General features: G+C 47.3%; 1 protein-coding gene across 2 annotated transcripts in view; it reads right to left on the bottom strand.

Moving 5' to 3' along the window:
• Positions 1–25,948, bottom strand: part of RNF13 (ring finger protein 13) — a 322,147-nt gene that overhangs the window by 95,546 nt on the left and 200,653 nt on the right. For both annotated transcript variants that reach the window (XM_063916030.1, XM_063916028.1), the window contains one exon: positions 14,280–14,408. In XM_063916030.1, coding sequence (XP_063772100.1) covers positions 14,280–14,408 — 129 coding nt within the window. The remainder of the gene's footprint in view (positions 1–14,279; positions 14,409–25,948) is intronic.

Below are 25,948 nucleotides of genomic sequence, written 5' to 3'. Positions count from 1 at the left end.
AAGCTCCTTTATCATTCCCTATGATTTACTCTGACTGGGTCACTCCTACACCGCACTCACAGGCCAATCCGCCTCACTTCTGCTAGAAACCAACACCTCAGGCACTCCTTTATGCTCATCATATGCTATCTCCCAGTTTCCCAGTCCCATATCTGCTGTCTCTTTACTTCCTATGACAGAATTCCTGTATGCTCACGGACTGCTACCACCAGCAGTCTCCACTCAACCAGGTATCTCCGCACTGACTGCCAGCAATTCCAACTACTCTCTGAGCTGATGTCTGCATGGCAGTCACCCCTCTGCTCCCTGCACAGCTGAAAATCCTCAGCACATATGGCAGTGGGGTTACATAAGTGTCATTACAATCATCTGATCAGCCAAACACGTGGCAGCAACTCAATGTATAAAAGCACACAGACATGGTCATAAGGGTTAGTTTTACAGATCAAACAAGAGAATAAAAAAAATTGTTATCTACTGTAAGTGACTTCGATTGTTGGTGCCAGACCTGGGGTGGGGGTTTGTGAGGGGGGTGGGGGGCTTGGGCCTTTGAGTATCTCAGAAACTGCAGATTTCCTGGGATTTTCTTGTACAACACTCTCTAGTGTGAGAAAATACCTAGTTAATGAGAGGTCACAGGAGAATGGCCAGACCGGTTCAAGTTGGCACAAGAGTGAAAACAGTTCAAATAACCATGTCTTACAACACAAGAACACAGAAGGGCATCTCTGAACACATAGTACATTGAACTTTGAAGTGGATTTGCTACAGCAGCCGCAGAACACAGCAGAAGATGAGGCTTCAGTGGGCACAGGCTCGCCAACCAGCTGAATATTTAAAAAATATTGGATCTTAACTTCTGTACTTGTACTGTACATCCATACTGAGCAGCCAGTAGTAGCTCTTCCATAGGATGCTTTCCATCTGTCTTTACTATGCATTATAAGATAGATCATTACAGGAACCTAGTCACTCGCAATTTTAAGCAATACATATGCCAGTCACAGTGTTCTGTGAGGAAACCCTTTTGGAATGAAATAGGGTGGCCATTTTGCTGACCGCATGCCCTTCCCCAGGGTATATTGCATATATTGTGTTGTTTGTGTACAGACATCATTTCTACTTCTTTTATTGCAACAGCGACAAAAGTTTGCTCAGCGTGCCATCCCGCCTCTACTCTGGCTTGGAACGAACATCCCACATTAGCTGAACACACACAGAAGGATGGAGTATTTGACTGCAAATAACCCAGGCGAGTGAGTGACCGCAGCTTTCTTTCGTGGCATTGAACATTGTCTTTTTGTTTGTCTCATCTTTCACTCTGCAGCTATGGTACCTTATCTGCCTCATTCTGTTCTGCCAGGAGGGCGTGCACCTTAATTGGGCCCCCTTCTCTGTCCAGAGACTTTCATTATTTATCGGACGTTTAAAGGCTTTTAACTCAAAACCCTTTCATACAACTTGTTGGAGATATCACTACGGACTTATTTCTCAGACTCTATAACAACCATCTTCAGAAACTGTACTCTGTCTGGTTGACAAAGGCAGATGACCAAACTGGAATGTCTACATTCAGATACCAGGTTTCTCTATTTCTGTATTTGCAAATGCTGCCCCGCTTTGCATCTGGCATGAGCACATCTGTAACCACGGATGTTCCGCTACTGCACCAACTGCTAGTGTATAAGAATCTACATCTCTGTGCAACTCTATTGCTCAACAGGTCCTGAGGTGTTGCCTAAAGTACACCCTGTGTTCTCTTTTGATTTGCTAGCAAACCTGAATAAGGCCATCCTCTTGCTATTTATACTGTTCTGGAATAAAGAAATACTTTGATAAAGCTGGGTACACATGATCCAATTACCGGCCCGACCAGCCCAATAATTGGGTAGAGTGTATGCAGGAATATTACAGCGGTTTTAACCGATAACCACTCAAGATTGGGTGAACTATATAGCGTGGACCTCCCAAATCAATTTTAGAGATCAAAAGAAAGTATCTTGCTCAGTGTGTACGTGGGCGCATCAATCAGACAATCGCTCCTTCAGATGGGAGTGTTTTCTGCATGGCCACACACTATCTCATAGTCAGCTTCTCTTAATCACAGATGGACAACCATCCCTCCCACCAAATCCCCCTCTCTATTTCAGACAGTCCTATGGGCTTCTGGCTTACTGGTAATCCATACAGGCACAGCAGTATTCTTATACGTGCTGTATGTCTGAACACAAGTTTGATACTAACAAAGCCTTCATTATTTCCCACCTAGAGGCTAATGTTAAACACATTCAACAGAGACAGATTCACTTTTAGAAGCTCAAAATGAGATGGTCACATATTGCCCTAGTGCTGAAGTTTGACGATTTTGAAAAACATTATGGACACAACGACTATAGATTCTTTGAAGTACCAGAGCCTAGAAAAGGACCCTACGCTTCTGCAATTCCTCTAGGTAGATCCATTAGCAGATGCGGCAACTTCAACAGCATATTTGAAACTCTAGTATTAGCTGGGACCAGAATGCATCAAAGGTGGGGAGAACAGTAAGCGATAAAGGAGACCATTGTACAGGCACATATATGTAATGAGGTGGATGTTAGGGCTTACATACTCAAACTACTAAAAAGTGATCCTGCTCGCAAGCTTAAGCTCTATAGTAAACCCACTAGTGCCTGTCCCAACTTGCAGGGAAAAAGGTCTGCTAGATCAAAGAGTAAGTTGGCCCCTTTCTCCACCCAAAAAGAAGGGATGCTATAATTTTCCACAAACATTTGCAATGTGCACAAGATTGTGGACCCTGCTGCCTGTATATTGCTATATCACTTCCCCCGTAGTGAATCCTTACCACTACCAGTTATATATTGTCTGGCTGTCACCAACACGATCAGAGCCGGCCATAGGCAAACTAGGCAATTGCCTAGGGCATTTGATATGCCTAGGGGCATCAGCAGCTTCTGCTGATTAAAATGATATGCGGCATGCCTATATTCTGTGTGTAGCATTTCATATGCAGATACAGCCACAGTCTCACACAGTATATAAGCATGCTTCATATCATTTTAATCAACAGAAGCTGCTTGTGCATCCTATCCACATACTGTAGCAATGCAAATAAGATGCATTTTCATTAAAAACATGTGCCCAACGTTAGCACTGAGGCAAGATTTATGAGGACACATCTGTATCCAAGCAGAGGCAGAGGTCACAGTGTTAGTGGCAGTGTGAGTGCTGTGTGCATGTGAGTGGGTTGGTTGTGCAGTAGTGTTCGGAATATGTGTAAGGAGCATTATGTGTGTTATGTAAAAATGCATTAAAAATGTGCAACATATGTGTAAGGGGCTCTGTGTGTGTCATTATGTGTATAAGGGCATTAATAATGTGCGGCATAAGTGTAACAGGGTACTACTGTATGTGTGTCATTATGTGTATAGGGGCACTAATAATGTGCAGCAAATGTGTAGGGGGCACTGTGTGTGTCATTATGTGTATAAGGGCATTAATAATGTGCAGCATATGTGTAAGGGACATTATGTGTAAAAGGGCATTAATAAAGGTTGTCATAATGTGTAAGGCACATTATGTTTATAAGGACATTAATAATATGTCTCATATGTGTAAGGGACATTACTGTGTGGCATTATGTGTATAAGGTGCTCTACTATGTGGCATTGCATATAGAAAGGGCACTACTGTGTCGTCTAATGTGAATAAAGAGCAATAGAGTGTGGTGTAATGTGAATAAGGAGCAATTCAGTGTGATATAATGTGAGGAGTAACGTTTATAAGGTAAAGTGATACTACTGTGGGATGTAATATGAATTATGGACACTATTGCATGATCAAATGAGGATAAAGTTGCAGTACTGTGTGGCGTAATTGGAATTGGGGTTACTATTGTGTGGCCATGCTCATTGCCAGAAAAACACACCCCTTTTTGGGCTGTGTGCCAAATGTGCGAACTGTTCCTATTTAAAATATAGGGGGTACAAACACCAAAATAAGGACTGCTATGATGAGGGGTGGTGGTGCTGGGAAAGAGGTGCAAGGTCAGAGACGGAACCAGCGGTGGTGCTAGGGGGCACCAGCCAAAATCTTGCCTAGGGCATCATATTGGTTAGGGCCGGCTCTGAACACGATACTGGATAACTTATGTACCAGCATCCCCTCCTGATTCCTGGAGACTATGTAAAACGACTGAACAGTGGTCCACTGTCCACACACTGGTCCAAAGGTGACCCCCCCCCCCCCACACACACACACACTTTTCAAAGAAATTGATTACCTCCATATTGCTACACATCCAATTCACAGAATTATCTACCATTAATAGTATCACAATTAAAACTTTGATTCTCTAAGCAGATTTTTACAAGTGGGGTAATAAGGCTGGTAAACTAATGAACCAGGGATGGGAATGGTGGTGGATTACCTAAACCTTTTAAATAAATAGAGGCATCCATAAGCGGAAGAGATTCCTACTGAAATGTATCCTAGGAAGAAGAAAACTCTCCAAAAATCCTGTCCTGTACATCTACAGTTTGGCCTCACCCAGCTTGAGTAACCAGTTCCAGGAGGAGGGAACTAAGCGCCTAATTCAGACCTGATTGCTCGCTAGGGTTTTTTTTGCACTGCTGCGAGCAGCTAGTCGCCGCCCATAGGGGAGTGTATTTTTGCTTTGCAAGTGTGCGATCGCATGTGCAGCCGGGCGGTACAAAAAATATTTGTGCAGTTTCTGAGTTGCCCAAAACTTACTCAGCCCTTTTCGATCACTTCAACCTGTCCGGTCCCGGAATTGACGTCAGACACCCGCCTTGCAAACGCTTGGACAAGCCTGCGTTTTTCCAACTACTCCCAGAAAACGGTCAGTTGACACACACAGATGCCCTCTTCCTGTCAATCTACTTGCGATCGTCTGTGCGAATGGATTCTTCATTAAACCCAACAAACAGCAACGATCTGCTTTGTACCCGTGCGACGCGCCTGCGCATTGCGGTGCATACACATGCGCAGTTCTGACCTGATCGCAGTGCAGCGAAAAAAACCTAGCATGCGATCAGGTCTGTGGATTGTATTGCAGGTTCACTTTCATTTCACTGTGTTTTCGGCTATTGTCCTAGCAGGGGATCCCTTACCCAGAAGCATCGCTGTATGCTTAAAACAGAGTTGCGTAAACCTCTGATGTTCAATGCAAGACATCTACACCCTGCTGAACAAAGGGAGGACATCTCCAACTCCAAATCAAGTGAAACATCACCCTCCTCATGAGTTGAGGCATCAATTCCTGATTCATCCCAAGTCTGAAGTACCAGCAGACACTTCTGCTTGCGAGATCTTTGCCGGACACATCTATCAGCCATCGCACAGACCAGGAAAATATGGTTACTTTGTAAAACAATTGCAGAAAACACAATCAGTGAAATGAAAGCTCTACCTCAAAGAAGACAGGGTAAAGAAAGGAAAGCAGGCGGTTTACCACAGTGCAAGACCCTGCAAGGAGGAGGTGCATGAAGAAGTGTCGTCTTAAGACAAACCCCTCTGACCATTTTAGAGACTCATGTTCATACCAAGTCCCATATGACCTGGTCCATAGACTACAGTAGGTCCTTAAACCCTATGGATACAGACCACTGGCCCCACAGAGCCTGCCACAACTAAAAGGTAAAAAAAAAAAAAAAAAGGAGGAGAACTGTCCCGGGATACTAGAGAATATGTACAGACTGCACAGGAGACTAGTCACTTTCTTCCCTGGCAGGGACTCTGCTCCTGGAGTCATAAGGGTCGCCTATAGGAACGCGCACAGCAATCAGTGCCATGCTCATGTTCTATACAGCAAGGTACAGCAGTACAAAGCACAAACCACACCCAAAAATGAAGTTGAAAATAAAAGGAAAGCCCCCTCATTGTCAGGGCATTCAAACTAAACTGAGTGATCATGGCAAGCATGAGGTACTGTATATACAGGCAGAAGAACAGACAACAGCTTAGAATTTAAAGTCCCCAAATTCCTCCTGCACACCACTGCACCCCAACTTGATGCCAGTCTCCCCATTAGGAAGACGAAGACCATACGGATAAATGGCCTCAAGTCAAAGAGTTTACCAACACAAATAGGGTGCATATAAAGACTGATAATGTAAAACAGACAGTCTAAAAATTGCCTGCTGAAAGTAATTCCTCCAGCTCCAGCGGCTGAATTCTATTGACCACAAAGCTCTAAGGAGAAAGAGCCTTACATCCAGGTAATGGAATTTTACATTAAGCAATGCAAATGTGATTACCTAAAAAGGCCTGGTGTCTGGCACCGGCACTGCAGCCTCAGTGTGCTCAACTTTAACTCTTCTTATCCTAGAACAGCTTACAACACAAACTGTAAGCTATTGTACAACAGAAAAGGAGGTGCTCAAGGGTTCCTATAACGATAATCACGTTGATGTATTCATTGTGTGTCTTGTTAAAGTGTGTGTACTGAAAGAAGAGAACTGCGCAGTTTTGGCCAATGATCCTTTGGGTGGTGGTCATCAGCTTTCACGTGAAAAATGCCAAGGACATGATGTGCGTGTGCATTATTATGCATGTATATACACACACAGATGCAGGGCTTGTGGTGCCACCATGAGCAAGGATGGCTTACAGCATATGACTGTTGATAAGGATGCTGGAGTGTTTGAATAGCACATATATTATGTAAACGACTATGTTTGCACTTGCGTAGACTACACATATAACGTGCACAGCGCACACAAAGCAGAGACATATGCAGCAAAGATTGCACATACTGCCAATCTTCATAAATTGTAAACTACAGCTGACTAAAGGCAACATCTGAAAGGACACCAGCAGCATGCACCTACGAGATTAGAGTTTGCTGACAGCGCATCCTGCTGCGGAGGAGAGCGTGAGAGAGACAGACTGTGGGGCAGGCAGGACAGATAGGGGGAGAAGAGGGAAACCTGCAAGACAGAGGATAGGAAGAGAGAGAGGGGGGAAAGAGAGAAAGAGAGGGGGGAATAGAAAAGGGGGATGGGAGAGGTTTACACAGGAATACATACCATTTACCGCAGACGGGATGCCAGCTGTCAAGATCCTGAGAGTGTCATCCCGCCCGCCAGAATGCCGGCAGTGGGGCGAGCGCAAAGAGTCCCCTCACTGCGCTCGCCACAGGATCTATTCCCATTCTATGGGTGTTGTGGACACCCACAAGTGGTAACAGTCCTGTTTTGCAGGGATTCCGGCTGGCGGAATAGCCAGCTGTTGGGATTCTGGCGTCAGTATCCTGACCGCTGGGATCCCGACAGCCGGCTACGAAACTACAATCCCAACATGCTCTGACAGTTTTGCTATTTGAAGAGCATCCTAAACTAGTGGCAGGGCATGCTGGGGATTTGTAGTTCCACAGAAGCAGGAGGGTTGAATATCCCTGATAAAGACCAAGTAAGCCATATCCATTGGGGACAAGTGCATGGGTGTGGTTCATAGGGTCAACAGGAACGAAGTCTACACCCAATTAAGGTTGACACAAGCATTAGGTCGACTTGAGCAAGGTCGACATGACAAAAGGTTGACATGAGGTTTATTAATTTGTTTAGTGTTGTTTTCTTCGTAGAGTGACCGGGAACCTCAATTAGTGCACCGTGTCCCCTCGCATAGCTCGCTTTGATCGCCATGCTTCGGTCAAGGTGCCTCTCTGCACAGGTTACTGTTACGAATTGTAGTCCACGTGGATCGTAAAGTATGAAAAAGTTAAAAAAAAAAATAGAATAAAAAAAATTGTGAAAAACTCATGTCGACCTAGTGACCATGTCGACCAATAGTGGTCAACCTAGTGAGTGTCAACCTAGAGACCAGATACCAAGTGCACATAGCCATGCTGTCTCCATAAGCATTCCATTCTAACTGCAAGAACTGATATTGTGAAGTGGAAACATCTAGGAGCAAAAAATAAGAATTTACTCACCGGTAATTCTATTTCTCGTAGTCCGTAGTGGATGCTGGGGACTCCGTAAGGACCATGGGGAATAGACGGCTCCGCAGGAGACTGGGCACATCTAAAGAAAGATTTAGGTCTATCTGGTGTGCACTGGCTCCTCCCCCTATGACCCTCCTCCAAGCCTCAGTTAGGACACTGTGCCCGGAAGAGCTGACACAATAAGGAAGGATTTTGAATCCCGGGTAAGACTCATACCAGCCACACCAATCCCACCGTATAACTCGTGATAGGAACCCCGGTTAACAGTATGATAACAACGGAGCCTCTGAACAGATGGCTCGCAATAACAACCCGATTTGTGTAACAATAACTATTTACAAGTATTGCAGACAATCCGCACTTGGGATGGGCGCCCAGCATCCACTACGGACTACGAGAAATAGAATTACCGGTGAGTAAATTCTTATTTTCCCTGACGTCCTAGTGGATGCTGGGAACTCCGTAAGGACCATGGGGATTATACCAAAGCTCCCAAACGGGCGGGAGAGTGCGGATGACTCTGCAACACCGAATGAGAGAACTCCAGGTCCTCCTCAGCCAGGGTATCAAATTTGTAGAATTTAGCAAACGTGTTTGCCCCTGACCAAGTTGCAGCTCGGCAAAGTTGTAAAGCCGAGACCCCTCGGGCAGCCGCCCAAGATGAGCCCACCTTCCTTGTGGAATGGGCTTTTACAGATTTAGGCTGCGGTAGTCCCACCGCAGAATGCGCCAGCTGAATAGTGCTACAAATCCAGCGCGCGATAGTCTGCTTAGAAGCAGGAGCACCCAGTTTGTTGGGTGCATACAGGATAAACAGCGAGTCAGTTTTCCGGACTCCAGCCGTCCTGGAAACATAAATTTTCAGGGCCCTGACTACGTCCAGTAACTTGGAATCCTCCAAGTTCCTAGTAGCCGCAGGCACCACAAAAGGCTGGTTCAAGTGAAACGCTGATACCACCTTCGGGAGAAACTGAGGACGAGTCCTCAACTCTGCCCTATCCATATGGAAAATAAGATAAGGGCTTTTATAGGACAAAGCCGCCAATTCTGACACACGCCTGGCCGAAGCCAGGGCCAACAGCATGACCACTTTCCACGTGAGATATTTCAAATCCACAGTCTTAAGTGGTTCAAACCAATGTGATTTCAGGAACTCCAAAACCACATTGAGATCCCAAGGTGCCACTGGGGGCACAAAAGGAGGCTGAATACGCAGAACTCCTTTGACAAAAGTCTGAACTTCAGGCAGTGAAGCCAGTTCTTTCTGGAAGAAAATCGACAGGGCCGAAATCTGGACCTTAATGAACCCCAATTTGAGGCCCAACGTCACCCCTGCTTGCAGGAAATGCAGGAATCGACCCAGTTGAAATTCCTCCGTTGGGGCCTTCCTGGCCTCACACCAAGCAGCATATTTCCGCCAAATGCGGTGATAATGTTTTGCGGTGACATCCTTCCTGGCTTTGATCAGGGTAGGGATGACTTCCTCCGGAATGCCCTTTTCCTTCAGGATCCGGTGTTCAACCGCCATGCCGTCAAACGTAGCCGCGGTAAGTCTTGGAACAGACAGAGCCCCTGCTGCAGCAGGTCCTGTCTGAGCGGCAGAGGCCAAGGGTCCTCTGAAAGCATCTCTTGAAGTTCCGGGTACCAAGCTCTTCTTGGCCAATCCGGAACCACGAGTATAGTTTTCACTCCTCGCCTTCGTATTATTCTCAGTACCTTGGGAATGAGAGGCAGAGGAGGAAACACATAAACCGACTGGTACACCCACGGTGCTACCAGAGCGTCCCTTGACCTGGCGCAATATCTGTGGCTTCTGCCATTGCCCTCCTGCTTCTTGTGCCGCCCTGTCTGTTTACATGGGCGACCGCCGTGATGTTGTCTGATTGGATCAGTACCGGCTGGTTCTGAAGCAGGGGCCTTGCTTGGCTTAGGGCCTTGTAAATGGCCCTTAGCTCTAGAATATTTATGTGAAGCGAAATCTCCTGATTTGACCACAGTCCTTGGAAATTTCTTCCCCGAAGGCTGGCATCCGTGGTCACCAGGACCCAGTCCTGTATTCCGAATCTGCGGCCCTCTAGTAGATGAGCCCTCTGCAGCCACCACAGCAGCGACACCCTGGTCCTTGCCGACAGGGTTATCCGCTGTTGCATCTGGAGATGGGACCCGGACCATTTGTCCAACAGGTCCCACTGGAAAGTCCTTGCGTGGAACCTTCCGAATGGAATTGCTTCGTACGAAGCTACCATTTTTCCCAGGACTCTTGTACATTGATGTACCGACACCTGTCCCGGTTTTAGGAGGTCTCTGACTAGAGATGACAACTCCTCGGCTTTTTCCACTGGAAGAAACACTTTTTTCTGGTCTGTGTCCAGAATCATTCCCAGGAACAGAAGACGTGTCGTCGGGACCAGCTGTGACTTTGGAATATTGAGAATCCAGCCGTGCTGTTGTAGCACTTCCCGAGAAAGTGCTACCCCCACTACCAACTGTTCCTTGGACCTCGCCTTTATCAGGAGATCGTCCAAGTACGGGATAATTAAAATTCCCTTCTTGCGAAGGAGTATCATCATTTCGGCCATTACCTTGGTAAAGACCCTCGGTGCCGTGGATAACCCAAACGGCAGCGTCTGGAACTGATAGTGACAGTCCTGTACCACAAATCTGAGGTACTCCTGGTGAGGAGGGTAAATGGGGACATGCAGGTACGCATCCTTGATGTCCAGGGAGACCATGTAATCCCCCTCGTCCAGGCTCGCAATAACCGCCCTGAGCGATTCCATCTTGAACTTGAACCTTTTGATATGTGTTCAAGGATTTTAAATTTAAGATGGGTCTCACCGAACCGTCCGGTTTCGGTACCACAACCATTGTGGAATAGTAACCCTTCCCTTGCTGAAGGAAGGGTACCCTGACAATCACTTGCTGTGAATACAGTTTTTGGATAGCCACCAACACTGCCTCCCTGGCAGAGGGAGTTGCTGGTAAGGCAGATTTTAGAAAACGGCGGGGGGGGGGGGGGGGGAACGTCTCGAATTCCAGCCTGTACCCCTGAGATACTACTTGAAGGGTCCAGGGATCCACCTGTGAGAGCCCACTGTGTGCTGAAATTTCTGAGACGGGCCCCCACCGTACCCGGATCCGCCTGTGAAGCCCCAGCGTCATGCTGTGGACTTACCGGACGCAGGGGAGGACTTTTGCTCTTGGGAACTGGCTGTATGTTGCAGCTTTTTCCCTCTACCTTTGCCTCTCGGCAGAAAGGATGCGCCTCGAGCCCTCTTGTGTTTATGGGGCCGAAAGGACTGTACTTGATAATACGGTGCCTTCTTTTGCTGTGGGGTAGCCTGTGGCAAAAATGTTGATTTCCCAGCCGTAGCTGTGGAAACCAGGTCTGAAAGACCATCCCCAAACAGTTCCACCCCCTTATAAGGCAAAACTTCCATGTGCCTTTTTGAATCGGCATCACCTGACCACTGCAGAGTCCATATTCTGGCGGCAATGGACATTGCGCTTATTTTTGATGCCAGCCGGCAAATATCCCTCTGTGCATCACGCATGTATAAGACAGCGTCTTTTATATGCTCTACTGTCAGCAAAATAGTGTCCCTATCCAGGATATCAATATTATCCGACAGGGAATCTGACCACGCAGCAGCAGCACTGCACATCCATGCTGATGCAATCGCTGGTCGCAATATAATGCCCGTGTGTGTATATATAGCTTTTAGGGTAGCCTCCTGCTTTCTATCAGCAGGATCCTTTAGGGCGGCCGTATCCGGAAACGGTAGTGCCACCAGTTTTGATAAACGTGTAAGCGCTTTATCTACCCTAGGGGATGTTTCCCAACGTGACCTATCCTCTGGCGGGAAAGGGTACGCTGCCAATAACCGTTTAGAAATTATCAATTTCTTATCGGGGGAAGTCCAGGCTTCCTCACAGACCTCATTTAATTCCTCAGATGCAGGAAAAACTACTGGTAGTTTTTTCTCTCCGAACAGAATACCCTTTTTTGTGGTACCTGGAGTACTATCAGAAATGTGTAATACATTTTTCATTGCCTCAGTCATGTAACGGGTGGACCTATTGGAGGGTACACTAGTCTCATCGTCTTCGACACTGGAATCGGTATCCGTGTCGCCATCTGTGTCTGCCATCTGAGGTAGCGGGCGTTTTAAAGCCCCTGATGACATTTGAGACGCTGGAACAGTCACAAGCTGAGTAGCCGGCTGTCCTATGTCGTCAAACCTTTTATGTAAGGAGCTGACACTGTCACGTAATTCCTTCCATAAGTCCATCCACACAGGTGTCGACCCCTCAGGGGGTGACAACACATTTACAGGCATTTGCTCTGCCTCCACATAATTTTCCTCATCATACATGTCGACACAGCGGTACCGACACACAGCACACACACAGGGAATGCTCTGACAGAGGACAGGACCCCACAAAGCCCTTTGGGGAGACAGAGGGAGAGTATGCCAGCACACACCAGAGCGCTATATACCACAGGGATATCACCTATAAAGAGTGTTTTCCCTTATAGCTGCATATATATATTATACTGCGCCTAAATTTGTGCCCCCCCTCTCTTTTTTACCCTTTCTGTAGTGCAGGACTGCAGGGGAGAGCCAGGGAGCGATCCCTCCAGCGGAGCTGTGAGGGAAAATGGCGCCAGTGTGCTGAGGGAGATAGCTCCGCCCCTTTTTCGGCTGGCTTTCTCCCGCTTTTTGTGTTATTCTGGCAGGGGTAATTTACACCTGTATAGCCTCTGGGGCTATATATGGTGTCAGTTTTGCCAGCCAAGGTGTTAATATTGCTGCTCAGGGCGCCCCCCCCCCCCCCCAGCGCCCTGCACCCATCAGTGACCGAAGTGTGTGGTGTGCATGAGGAGCAATGGCGCACAGCTGCAGTGCTGTGCGCTACCTTGGAGAAGACAGAAGTCTTCAGCCGACGATTTTCCGGACCTTCTTGCTTCTGGCTCTGTAAGGGGGACGGCGGCGCGGCTCCGGGAACGGACGACGAGGTCGGGTCCTGTGTGCGATCCCTCTGGAGCTAATGGTGTCCAGTAGCCTAAGAAGCCCAAGCTACCACCACTTAGGTAGGTTCGCTTCTTCTCCCCTTAGTCCCTCGCTGCAGTGAGCCTGTTGCCAGCAGGTCTCACTGTAAAATAAAAAACCTAAACTATACTTTCTTTCTAGGAGCTCAGGAGAGCCCCTAGTGTGCATCCAGCTCGGCCGGGCACAGAAATCTAACTGGGGCTTGGAGGAGGGTCATAGGGGGAGGAGCCAGTGCACACCAGATAGACCTAAATCTTTCTTTAGATGTGCCCAGTCTCCTGCGGAGCCGTCTATTCCCCATGGTCCTTACGGAGTCCCCAGCATCCACTACGTCAGAGAAACTTTGTTGAAGTGCCTGGAGCTATTCAATTACTCGCACTCTAAACCCGCTACTAGCCAACTTCTGCCCACATGCTCCCAAAAGAGCAAGCAGAAATCCGCATTAACTAATGCCTCGAACTTAGTTGTGGTGTTACTGCGAGCGTTAACATGATTGCACCCAACACTTAGCCCAGGAGAAGCAGTTTACTGCAAGTAAGGCCCATGCATTAATTGTCGAGTGTGATGCATTCTACTTAATAGCTCTCTCATACACTAAACCCGGAAGTCACATCCCCGTGATGATAATCTAATCCCCCCCCCTTCTGTATGCTTACAACACACAACAGTTCGAAAAATGCACGACAATACTCATTGGCACACAGTGAGGTCCATCTAAACAATGGCTTGTAGAGTCTTGTGTGGAAGACACACAGCATCTGTGCCTGATCTTATGAATGCACTTGTGAATGAATGGACGTATAGCTCCACAACTTTGCGGAAAACCTTCCGTGAAGAGTGCAGGCTGTTACAGAAGAAAAGGAGGAGACAACTCCATGTTAACGCTCATGTCCTTGGAATTAGATGTCCAACAGGCACATAAGATTGCGGTGTACACATACTTTTGTCCATGTACTGTGTGCATTTGTTTATACAGGATTTATTCACCACACACTGCACAGACTTCTGATGACCAATACCAATACCAGATTGCGGCTATGCCCTTTACCTGATCTTGGCAGTACGGGATGCCTGCCATTATGCGCATAGAATTGGTCATACATCATACTTATTCTGCTATAGGATGAATGTACTTTGTGAAGACAGAAATATGTTTGCATACTGTAACAAAACTAGTTTATGTTCTGCTGTGCACACGGAAAACAACAAGCTCTACAGAAATCATATGTTTCTTTTCTAGAACCAGATCATCATCTTACCTTAATATCAAAGTTACATTCCAGTCTCCGGATGAGCACCACGTAGACACTGGATGCGTTTCCCATTTGCAACGGCGGAGGGGAGATTGGTTCACAAGCATTTTCTGGCTTGGACGTTACCAACAAACCCTAAAAAAATATAAATCAGTATAGTGTGAAGTGGGTATGGGTTCTGAGTGTTAAACAATGTGGAAAATGAAAAACACTCATAACACACAATGGGGTCAAACAAATTAGGTGCGAGTTTGCGGAAGAGAAATGGTATCTTACAATTCATGTACATCGCACAAATGCCTGAGAAATGCGAGATACAATTAGAAATGACAATTTGCAGTAACCACAGCGAAGTTAGGCAACTTTTCTACAAAATGCGACCTGGGAGAGAAGTGCATGAAAAAGTGGGGATTCTATCCTGGACAACTGGGATAGCAGAGCCAAACAGAAGGCTATTCGTGCCATAAGGAAAGCACTGGAGATTTTTAATGTCAAATGGATGATTTTTGCAATTAAAAGTTGAAAAAAATAAGATTTTACTCACCGGTAAATCTATTTCTCGTAGTCCGTAGTGGATGCTGGGGACTCCGTATGGACCATGGGGGGGATAGACGGGCTCCGCAGGAGACTGGGCACACTAAAAGAAAGATTTGGAACTACCTGGTGTGCACTGGCTCCTCCCTCTATGCCCCTCCTCCAGACCTCAGTTAGGATACTGTGCCCGGAAGAGCTGACACAATAAGGAAGGATTTTGAATCCCGGGTAAGACTCATACCAGCCACACCGTATAACTCGTGATATTAAACCCAGTTAACAGTATGAAATACAACTGAGCCTCTCAACAGATGGCTCAACAATAACCCTTTAGTTAGGCAATAACTATATACAAGTATTGCAGACAATCCGCACTTGGGATGGGCGCCCAGCATCCACTACGGACTACGAGAAATAGATTTACCGGTGAGTAAAATCTTATTTTCTCTGACGTCCTAGTGGATGCTGGGGACTCCGTAAGGACCATGGGGATTATACCAAAGCTCCCAAACGGGCGGGAGAGTGCGGATGACTCTGCAACACCGAATGAGAGAACTCAAGGTCCTCCTCAGCCAGGGTATCAAATTTGTAGAATTTAGCAAACGTGTTTGCCCCTGACCAAGTAGCAGCTCGGCAAAGTTGTAAAGCCGAGACCCCTCGGGCAGCCGCCCAAGATGAGCCCACCTTCCTCGTGGAATGGGCTTTCACTGATTTAGGATGCGGCAATCCAGCCGCAGAATGCGCCAGCTGAATTGTGCTACAAATCCAGCGAGCAATAGTCTGCTTAGAAGCAGGAGCACCTATTTTATTGGGTGCATACAGGATAAAAAGCGAGTCAGTTTTCCTGACTCCAGCCGTCCTGGAAACATAAATTTTCAAGGCCCTGACTACGTCCAGTAACTTGGAATCCTCCAAGTTCCTAGTAGCCGCAGGCACCACAATAGGGTTGGTTCAAGTGAAAAGCTGATACGACCTTAGGGAGAAACTGGGGACGAGTCCTCAATTCTGCCCTATCCATATGGAAAATCAGATAAGGGCTTTTACATGACAAAGCCGCCAATTCTGACACACGCCTTGCCGAAGCCAAAGCCAATAACATGACCACTTTCCACGTGAGATATTTGAGATCCACGGTTTTAAGTGGTTCAAACCAATGTGATTTCAGGAAATTCAATACCACATTGAGATCCCAAGGTGCCACAGGAGGCACAAAAGGGGGCTGAATATGAAACAAAAGTCTGAACTTCAGGCAGTGAAGCCAGTTCTTTCTGGAAGAAAATCGACAGAGCCGAAATCTGGACCTTAATGGAACCCAATTTTAGGCCCATAGTCACTCCTGACTGTAGGAAGTGCAGAAAACGACCCAGCTGAAATTCCTCTGTAGGGGCCTTCCTGGCCTCACACCACGCAACATATTTCCGCCAAATGCGGTGATAATGGTTTGCGGTTACTTCTTTCCTGGCTTTTATCAGCGTAGGAATGACTTCCTCCGGAATGCCCTTTTCCTTTAGGATCCGGAATTCAACCGCCATGCCGTCAAACGCAGCCGCGGTAAGTCTTGGAACAGACAGGGCCCCTGCTGTAGCAGATCCTGTCTGAGCGGTAGAGGCCATGGGTCCTCTGATATCATTTCTTGAAGTTCCGGGTACCAAGCTCTTCTTGGCCAATCCGGAACCACGAGTATCGTTCTTACTCCTCGCCTTCTTATTATTCTCAGTACCTTTGGTATGAGGGGCAGAGGAGGGAACACATAAACCGACTGGTACACCCACGGTGTCACTAGAGCGTCCACAGCTATCGCCTGAGGGTCCCTTGACCTGGCGCAATATCTCTTTAGCTTCTTGTTGAGGCGGGACGCCATCATGTCCACCTGTGGCCTTTCCCAGCGGTTTACCAACAGTAGGAAGACTGCTGGATGAAGTCCCCACTCTCCCGGGTGTAGGTCGTGCCTGCTGAGGAAGTCTGCTTCCCAGTTGTCCACTCCCGGAATGAACACTGCTGACAGTGCTAGTACGTGATTTTCCGCCCATCGGAGAATCCTTGTGGCTTCTGCCATCGCCATCCTGCTTCTTGTGCCGCCCTGTCGGTTTACATGGGCGACTGCCGTGATGTTGTCTGATTGGATCAGTACCGGCTGGTTTTGAAGCAGAGGCCTTGCCAGACTTAGGGCATTGTAAATGGCCCTCAGTTCCAGAATATTTATGTGTAGGGACGACTCCTGACTTGACCAAAGTCCTTGGAAATTTCTTCCCTGTGTGACTGCCCCCCAGCCTCGAAGGCTGGCATCCGTGGTTACCAGGACCCAGTCCTGTATGCCGAATCTGCGGCCCTCTTGAAGATGAGCACTCTGCAGCCACCACAGTACAGATACCCTGGTCCTTGGAGACAGGGTTATCAGCCGATGCATCTGAAGATGCGATTCCGACCACTTGTCCAAGAGGTCCCACTGAAAGGTTCTTGCATGGAACCTGCCGAATGGAATTTTGCTTCGTAAGAAGCTACCATTTTTCCCAGGACTCGTGTGCAGTGATGCACCGATACCTGTTTTGGTTTCAGGAGGTCTCTGACTAGAGATGACAGCTCCTTGGCTTTCTCCTGCGGGAGAAACACTTTTTTTCTGTTTTGTGTCCAGAACCATCCCCAGGAACAGCAGGCGTGTGGTAGGAACCAGCTGTGACTTTGGAATGTATAGAATCCATCCGTGCTGTTGTAGCACTTCCCGAGATAGTGCTACTCCGACCAACAACTGCTCCATGGACCTCGCCTTTATAAGGAGATCGTCCAAGTACGGGATAATTAAAAAACTCCCTTTTTTCGAAGGAGTATCATCATTTCTGCCATTACCTTGGTAAAGACCCTCGGTGCCGTGGACAGTCCAAACGGCAGTGTTTGGAATTGGTAATGGCAATCCTGTACCACAAATCTGAGGTACTCCTGGTGAGGATGGTAAATGGGGACATGTAGGTAAGCATCCTTGATGTCCAGGGATACCATGTAATCCCCCTCCTCCAGGCTTGCAATAACCGCCCTGAGCGATTCCATCTTGAACTTGAATTTTTTTATGTATGTGTTCAAGGACTTCAAATTTAAAATGGGTCTCACCGAACCGTCCGGTTTCGGTACCACAAACAGTGTGGAATAGTAACCCCGTCCTTGTTGAAGTAGGGGCACCTTGACTATCACCTGCTGGGAATACAGCTTGTGAATTGCCTCTAGCACAGCCTCCCTGCCTGAGGGAGTTGTCGGCAAGGCAGATTTGAGGAAACGGCGGGGGGGGAGACGCCTCGAATTCCAGCCTGTACCCCTGAGATACTACTTGAAGGATCCAGGGATCCACCTGTGAGCGAGCCCACTGATCGCTGAAATTTTTGCGGCGGCCCCCCACCGTACCTGGCTACGCCTGTGGAGCCCCCGCGTCATGCGGTGGACTGAGAGGAAGCGGGGGAAGAATTTTGATTCTGGGAACTGGCTGACTGGTGCAGCTTTTTCCCTCTTCCCTCGTCTCTGTGCAGAAAGGAAGCGCCTTTGACCCGCTTGCTTTTCTGAAGCCGAAAGGACTGTACCTGATAATACAGTGCTTTCTTAGGCTGTGAGGAAACCTGAGGTAAAAAATTTTCTTCCCAGCTGTTGCTGTGGATACGAGGTCCCAGAGACCATCCCCAAACAATTCTCTATGTGCCTTTTAAAGTCAGCATCACCTGTCCAGTGTCGGGTCTCTAATACCCTCCAGACAGAATGGCCATTGCATTAATTCTGGATGCCAGCCGGCAAAATATCCCTCTGTGCATCCCTCATATATAAGACAACGACTTATGTTCGCAAAATAGTATCCCTGTTTGACAGGGTTACAGACCACGCTGCAGCAGCACTATCTGCAGGTCTCAGTCTAGTACCTGAGTGTGTAAATACAGACTTCAGGATAGCCTCCTCCTTTTTATCAGCAGGTACCTTCAAAGTGGCCGTATCCTAAGACGGCAGTGCCACCTTTTTTGACAAACGTGTGAGCGCCTTATCCACCCTAGGGGATATCTCCCAGCGTAACTTATCCTCTGGCGGGAAAAGGTACGCCATCAGTAACTTTTTAGAAATTACCAGTTTCTTATCGGGGGAACCCACGCTTTTTCACACTTCATTCACTCATTTGATGGGGGAACAAAACACTGCCTGCTTTTTCTCCCCAAACATAAAACCCTTTTTTAGTGGTACTTGGGGTTAATGTCAGAAATGTGTAACACATTTTTTATTGCCGGGATCATGTAACGGATGTTCCTAGTGGATTGTGTATATGTCTCAACCTCGTCGACACTGGAGTCAGACTCCGTGTCGACATCTGTGTCTGCCATCTGAGGGAGCGGGCGTTTTTGAGCCCCTGATGGCCTTTGAGACGCCTGGGCAGGCGCGGGCTGAGAAGCCGGCTGTCCCATAGCTGTTACGTCATCCAGCCTTTTATGTAAGGAGTTGACACTCCATCCACTCTGGTGTCGGCCCCCAGGGGGCGACATCCCATTTATCGGCATCTGCTCCGCCTCCACATAAGCCTCCTCATCAAACATGTCGACACAGCCGTACCGACACACCGCACACACACAGGGAATGCTCTGACTGAGGACAGGACCCCACACAGCCCTTTAGGGAGACAGAGAGAGAGTATGCCAGCACACACCAGAGCGCTATATAATGTAGGGATAAATACGATCACTGAGTGAATTTTCCCCAATAGCTGCTTGTATAAACAATATTGCGCCTAAATTTAGTGCCCCCCCTCTCTTTTTAACCCTTTGAGCCTGAAAACTACAGGGGAGAGCCTGGGGAGCTGTCTTCCAGCTACACTGTGAAGAGAAAATGGCGCCAGTGTGCCGAGGGAGATAGCTCCGCCCCTTTTTCGCGGACTTTTCTCCCGCTTTTTTATGGATTCTGGCAGGGGTAATTATCACATATATAGCCTCTGGGGCTATATATTGTGATTATTTTGCCAGCCAAGGTGTTTTTATTGCTGCTCAGGGCGCCCCCCCCCAGCGCCCTGCACCCTCAGTGACCGGAGTGTGAAGTGTGTATGAGGAGCAATGGCGCACAGCGGCAGTGCTGTGCGCTACCTTGGTGAAGACTGAAGTATTCTGCCGCCGATTTTCCGGACCATCTTCATGCTTCTGGCTCTGTAAGGGGGACGGCGGCGCGGCTCCGGGAACGAACACCAAGGACGGGTCCTGCGGTCGATCCCTCTGGAGCTAATGGTGTCCAGTAGCCTAAGAAGCCCAAGCTAGCTGCAAGCAGGTAGGTTCGCTTCTTCTCCCCTTAGTCCCTCGTTGCAGTGAGCCTGTTGCCAGCAGGTCTCACTGTAAAATAAAAAACCTAACATATACTTTCTTTCTAGGAGCTCAGGAGAGCCCCTAGTGTGCATCCAGCTCGGCCGGGCACAGAAATCTAACTGAGGTCTGGAGGAGGGGCATAGAGGGAGGAGCCAGTGCACACCAGATAGTACCTAATCTTTCTTTTAGAGTGCCCAGTCTCCTGCGGAGCCCGTCTATTCCCCATGGTCCTTACGGAGTTCCCAGCATCCACTAGGACGTCAGAGAAAGAGTGGCTATGCAAAAACAAAAAGATACATTGTTGAATACAAGAAACAATTAAGCTGTAAAGCAAATTATGAATTATTAGAGTTCCAATAAATACTTCACATCAGTGGCACAAACAAAGTAGCAAGCCCTAGTGCAGAACTTGGCACTTACCACCACCTGGGATAAGATAGAGATACTTTCATGTGTAGCTGTTGTCAAGACATGTCTAAAGCTGGGTGAACACTATCGTGCAGATTTATCCTATCCAAGCAAATCGAAACGACAAATTAGCCGTATCGTGCAAATTAGCCGTGTATGGCAGTATGGGCTTGCATGCACCCTACGGGATTGGTCGCATGCGATGCAGTGATTAATGAGGGATGGAACAGTAATTGTTCCATCGCTTATTAATATCTCCCTATTGTGTACCGCCAATCTCCCAAAGCGCAGGGCAAAGGGTAATTGCCCTGCACATTGGCACAATTGCTGGTCGCACTAGTGTGTACCCAGCCTTACTTCAATACTATTCTGCTTCCTAAAAGAGCAGATTTATAGGTCAATAATTATGACCAATTCAATACAGAAATATTACTGCTTTTGTTTCCGGTTTCCTGTTTTCTGATCTTTGTGGAACCATTTTATCAAGTAAACTACAACACAAATGGTCTAACTGGAGACCTATTACCACAAATTAAGTCAAAGTAAACTACTTCTTTTAAGTCATATGAAGAAGAAAAAAACAATGAACGCATAGCAGTCCGTTACAATGAAGTCAATTCCAATGACAGAATAATGTTAAATATCGACAATAGAAATTTTAGGGTGGGGTTTGGGGGATGAGGTATAAAATTGTGTGTCAACAGTATTTACCAGTCAACATTTTGGCTGCTGACATTATGAACATGTTGACATTGTGTCTACATAATGACTGTTGACAAAACATACCAGACCCCCAACAAACACCCATGCAGTTAGCAAACCTTCACTTATAATAATATACTCAGAAAATGTATGCTTCTTAAAAGTATTCCTCCTCATCTATTAAAACAAATTACTTGAAACTGTTAAAATGCAACCGGGTTACTCATCATACTGCATTGCACTCCCCTCTACAGAACATGTGTTAAAATGAGCATACTGCCATCTAGTGGACAACATGCTAACTTTAAATACTGAGTCATAATAACATTCATTCCAGCAGCACTCCTTTTCTTTTCCTTTTTCTTCACATCATGAAGTACTGTGCCAAAACACCATACATCTCATTCAAATGACTACATTAAAAGAAAAAGTCTAAACACAATAGTAGGCATAGCTGTGTATATCACATTATCAGGCCAACATTGCTGTGTGGCCATATCATAAAGCCCACCAAGAACCTTTGCAACCTGGTGGACAGTTATGCAATAGATAACATCTATCCCTGTGTATCAATGCCTATTTCCCTATAGATTGTAAGCTTGCGAGCAGGGTCTTCCTACCTCTATGACAGTCTGATATGACCCAATTTTGTTTTAGGATTGTTTCCAATTCTAAAGCACAACAGAATTTGCTGCGCTATATAATAAATTGTTAAAAAGTGCATACACACTGGGCGTTTTTGCCCAGCATGTATGAACAGCGACAATCGCTGACATTGCTGGGCTGAAAAGCGCTCAGTGCATACACACTGAGCGCTTTTCCCCCCTGCCCAGCGATGTCAGCGGGGGTGAGCGGCTTTCCATAGGAGGACGCTATGGAAAGCCGCTCACCCCGCCGTTCATCTACTAGTAATACCAGTAGATGAACGGCGGCTGCCAGCGATGAAGCAGGAGCGCGCATCAGCGCTCATCGCTTGTCCATGCACACTGGGCGGCTTTGAGCTGAAAGCAGCTCAACACACCAAACGTGATCTGCTTTCAGCTCAAAATCGCCCAGTGTGTATGGGCCTCTAATAACTAACGGAGCATCAAATGCAATTTTACTATCAGGAGACAGAACTATCCTATCCAATATATAGACAAAACCCATGGTCTGTATATTGAACCCTTGAAGCTTACAAAGTTACCGTAGCAATTATTCAAAAACTATGTCAGCGGTTGTAGGCTATGTCAGGGGTTAAAAATTGTCAGGAGCCTCATTCATCAAACATTTCCAGTTTTCTTTTGCCAGGTATAGCTAAAAACACCACTCCTCAGCCTGTATACATAAGACACGAAAAACTGATCTACTGTACTGCAGAAAACAAGAAACTTGCTCAAGCTTGGGAGTCCTAAAGACATACTGTAAGTCCGTTAGCCTGTTTTCATTGACTAACTACGGACACAGGATGAAGCTTGGGAACATTATTTTTACCATATATTAAAGCATTTATTCATAACATTATTAAAGTCCTCCATTCAAATAGTGGCTGACTTTGGAGATATGGCCATAAAGGCATTAAACTGCATCAGAATGTCACTATTATAAAGGGGGAGAAAGGGATATACGGGATCCGGTCTCTAGGTCGACAGTAACTAGGTTGACATGTTCTAGGTCAAAAGGTCAACATGAGGTTTTAATAATTTTTTCTTTTTTTTTTTGACCTTTTTCATACTTAATCCACGCGGACTACGATTGGGAATAGTAACCTGTGCAGAGCGCAGCGAGGCACCTTGCCCGAAGCATGATGAGCGAAGCGAGCCATGCGAGGGAACACAGTGCACTAATTGGGGTCCCGATCACTGTACGGAGAGAACGACACAAAAAACCCCCATTAAAAAACTCATGTCTACCTTTTGACCTGTCGACCTACACCATGTCGACCTACAGACCCTGTCAACCAATAGTGGTCGACCTAGTTACTGTCGACCTTGCATACCACACCCGGGATATACGAGGGGTGATTGATAAAATAAGAATTTACTTACCGATAATTCTATTTCTCGTAGTCCGTAGTGGATGCTGGGGACTCCGTCAGGACCATGGGGAATAGCGGCTCCGCAGGAGACAGGGCACAAAAGTAAAAGCTTTAGGATCAGGTGGTGTGCACTGGCTCCTCCCCCTATGACCCTCCTCCAAGCCTCAGTTAGGATACTGTGCCCGGACGAGCGTACACAATAAGGAAGGATTTTGAATCCCGGGTAAGACTCATACCAGCCACATCAATCACACCGTACAACTCGTGATCTGAACCCAGTTAACAGCATGATAACAGCGGAGCCTCTGAAAAGATGGCTCACAACAATAATAACCCGATTTTTGTAACAATAACTATGTACAAGTATTGCAGACAATCCGCACTTGGGATGGGCGCCCAGCATCCACTACGGACTACGAGAAATAGAATTATCGGTAAGTAAATTCTTATTTTCTCTGACGTCCTAAGTGGATGCTGGGGACTCCGTCAGGACCATGGGGATTATACCAAAGCTCCCAAACGGGCGGGAGAGTGCGGATGACTCTGCAGCACCGAGTGAGAGAACTCCAGGTCCTCCTCAGCCAGGGTGTGCCCCTGACCAAGTAGCAGCTCGGCAAAGTTGCAAAGCCGAGACCCCTCGGGCAGCCGCCCAAGATGAGCCCACCTTCCTTGTGGAATGGGCATTTACATATTTTGGCTGTGGCAGGCCTGCCACAGAATGTGCAAGCTGAATTGTACTACACATCCAACTAGCAATCATCTGCTTAGAAGCAAGAGCACCCAGTTTGTTGGGTGCATACAGGATAACAGCAAGTCAGTTTTCCTGACTCCAGCCGTCCTGGAAACCTATATTTTCAGGGTCCTGACAACATCTAGCAACTTGGAGTCCTCCAAGTCCCTAGTAGCCGCAGGTACCACAATAAGCTGGTTCAGGTGAAACGCTGACACCACCTTAGGGAGAAACTGGGGACGAGTCCGCAGCTCTGCCCTGTCCGAATGGACAATCAGATATGGGCTTTTGTGAGACCGCCAATTCTGACACTCGCCTGGCCGAGGCCAGGGCCAACATCATGGTCACTTTCCATGTGAGATATTTCAAATCCACAGATTTGAGCGGTTTAAACCAATGTGATTTGAGGAATCCCAGAACTACGTTGAGATCCCACAGTGCCACTGGAGGCACAAAAGGGGGTTGTATATGCAGTACTCCCTTGACAAACTTCTGGACTTCAGGAACTGAAGCCAATTCTTTCTGGAAGAAAATCGACAGGGCCGAAATTTGAACCTTAATGGACCCCAATTTGAGGCCCATAGACACTCCTGTTTGCAGGAAATGCAGGAATCGACCGAGTTGAAATTTCTTCGTGGGGCCTTCCTAGCCTCACACCACGCAACATATTTACGCCACATGTGGTGATAATGTTGTGCGGTCACCTCCTTCCTGGCTTTGACCAGGGTAGGAATGACCTCTTCCGGAATGCCTTTTTCCCTTAGGATCCGGCGTTCAACCGCCATGCCGTCAAACGCAGCCGCGGTAAGTCTTGGAACAGACATGGTACTTGCTGAAGCAAGTCCCTTCTTAGCGGCAGAGGCCATGAGTCCTCTGTGAGCATCTCTTGAAGTTCCGGGTACCAAGTCCTTCTTGGCCAATCCGGAGCCACGAGTATAGTTCTTACTCCTCTACGTCTTATAATTCTCAGTACCTTAGGTATGAGAAGCAGAGGAGGGAACACATACACCGACTGGTACACCCACGGTGTTACCAGAACGTCCACAGCTATTGCCTGAGGGTCTCTTGACCTGGCGCAATACCTGTCCAGTTTTTTGTTCAGGCGGGACGCCATCATGTTCACCTTTGGTCTTTCCCAACGGTTCACAATCATGTGGAAGACTTCCCGATGAAGTCCCCACTCTCCCGGGTGGAGGTCGTGCTGAGGAAGTCTGCTTCCCAGTTGTCCACTCCCGGAATGAACACTGCTGACAGTGCTATCACATGATTTTCCGCCCAGCGAAGAATCCTTGCAGTTTCTGCCATTGTCCTCCTGCTTCTTGTGCCGCCCTGTCTGTTTACGTGGGCGACTGCCGTGATGTTGTCCCACTGGATCAATACCGGCTGACCTTGAAGCAGAGGTCTTGCTAAGCTTAGAGCATTGTAAATTGCTCTTAGCTCCAGTATATTTATGTGGAGAGAAGTCTCCAGACTTGATCACACTCCCTGGAAATTTTTTCCTTGTGTGACTGCTCCCCAGCCTTTCAGGCTGGCATCCGTGGTCACCAGGACCCAGTCCTGAATGCCGAATCTGTGGCCCTTTAGTAGAGGAGCACTCTGCAGCCACCACAGAAGAGACACCCTTGTCCTTGTAGACAGGGTTATCCGCTGATGCATCTGAAGATGCGATCCGGACCATTTTTCCAGCAGATCCCACTGAAAAGTTCTTGCGTGAAATCTGCCGAATGGAATCGCTTCGTAAGAAGCCACCATTTTTCCCAGGACCCTTGTGCAATGATGCACTGACACTTTTCCTGGTTTTAGGAGGTTCCTGACTAGCTCGGATAACTCCCTGGCTTTCTCCTCCGGGAGAAACACCTTTTTCTGGACTGTGTCCAGAAACATCCCTAGGAACAGCAGACGTGTCGTCGGAGACAGCTGCGATTTTGGAATATTTAGAATCCACCCGTGCTGTCGTAGAACTACTTGAGATAGTGCT

The sequence above is a fragment of the Pseudophryne corroboree genome, chromosome 4 (assembly GCF_028390025.1).
Source record: "Pseudophryne corroboree isolate aPseCor3 chromosome 4, aPseCor3.hap2, whole genome shotgun sequence".
NCBI classification, from domain to species: Eukaryota; Metazoa; Chordata; class Amphibia; order Anura; family Myobatrachidae; genus Pseudophryne; species Pseudophryne corroboree.
The sequence above is the reverse complement of the archived record's forward strand: the minus strand, read 5'-3'. Positions and strand labels throughout refer to the sequence as shown.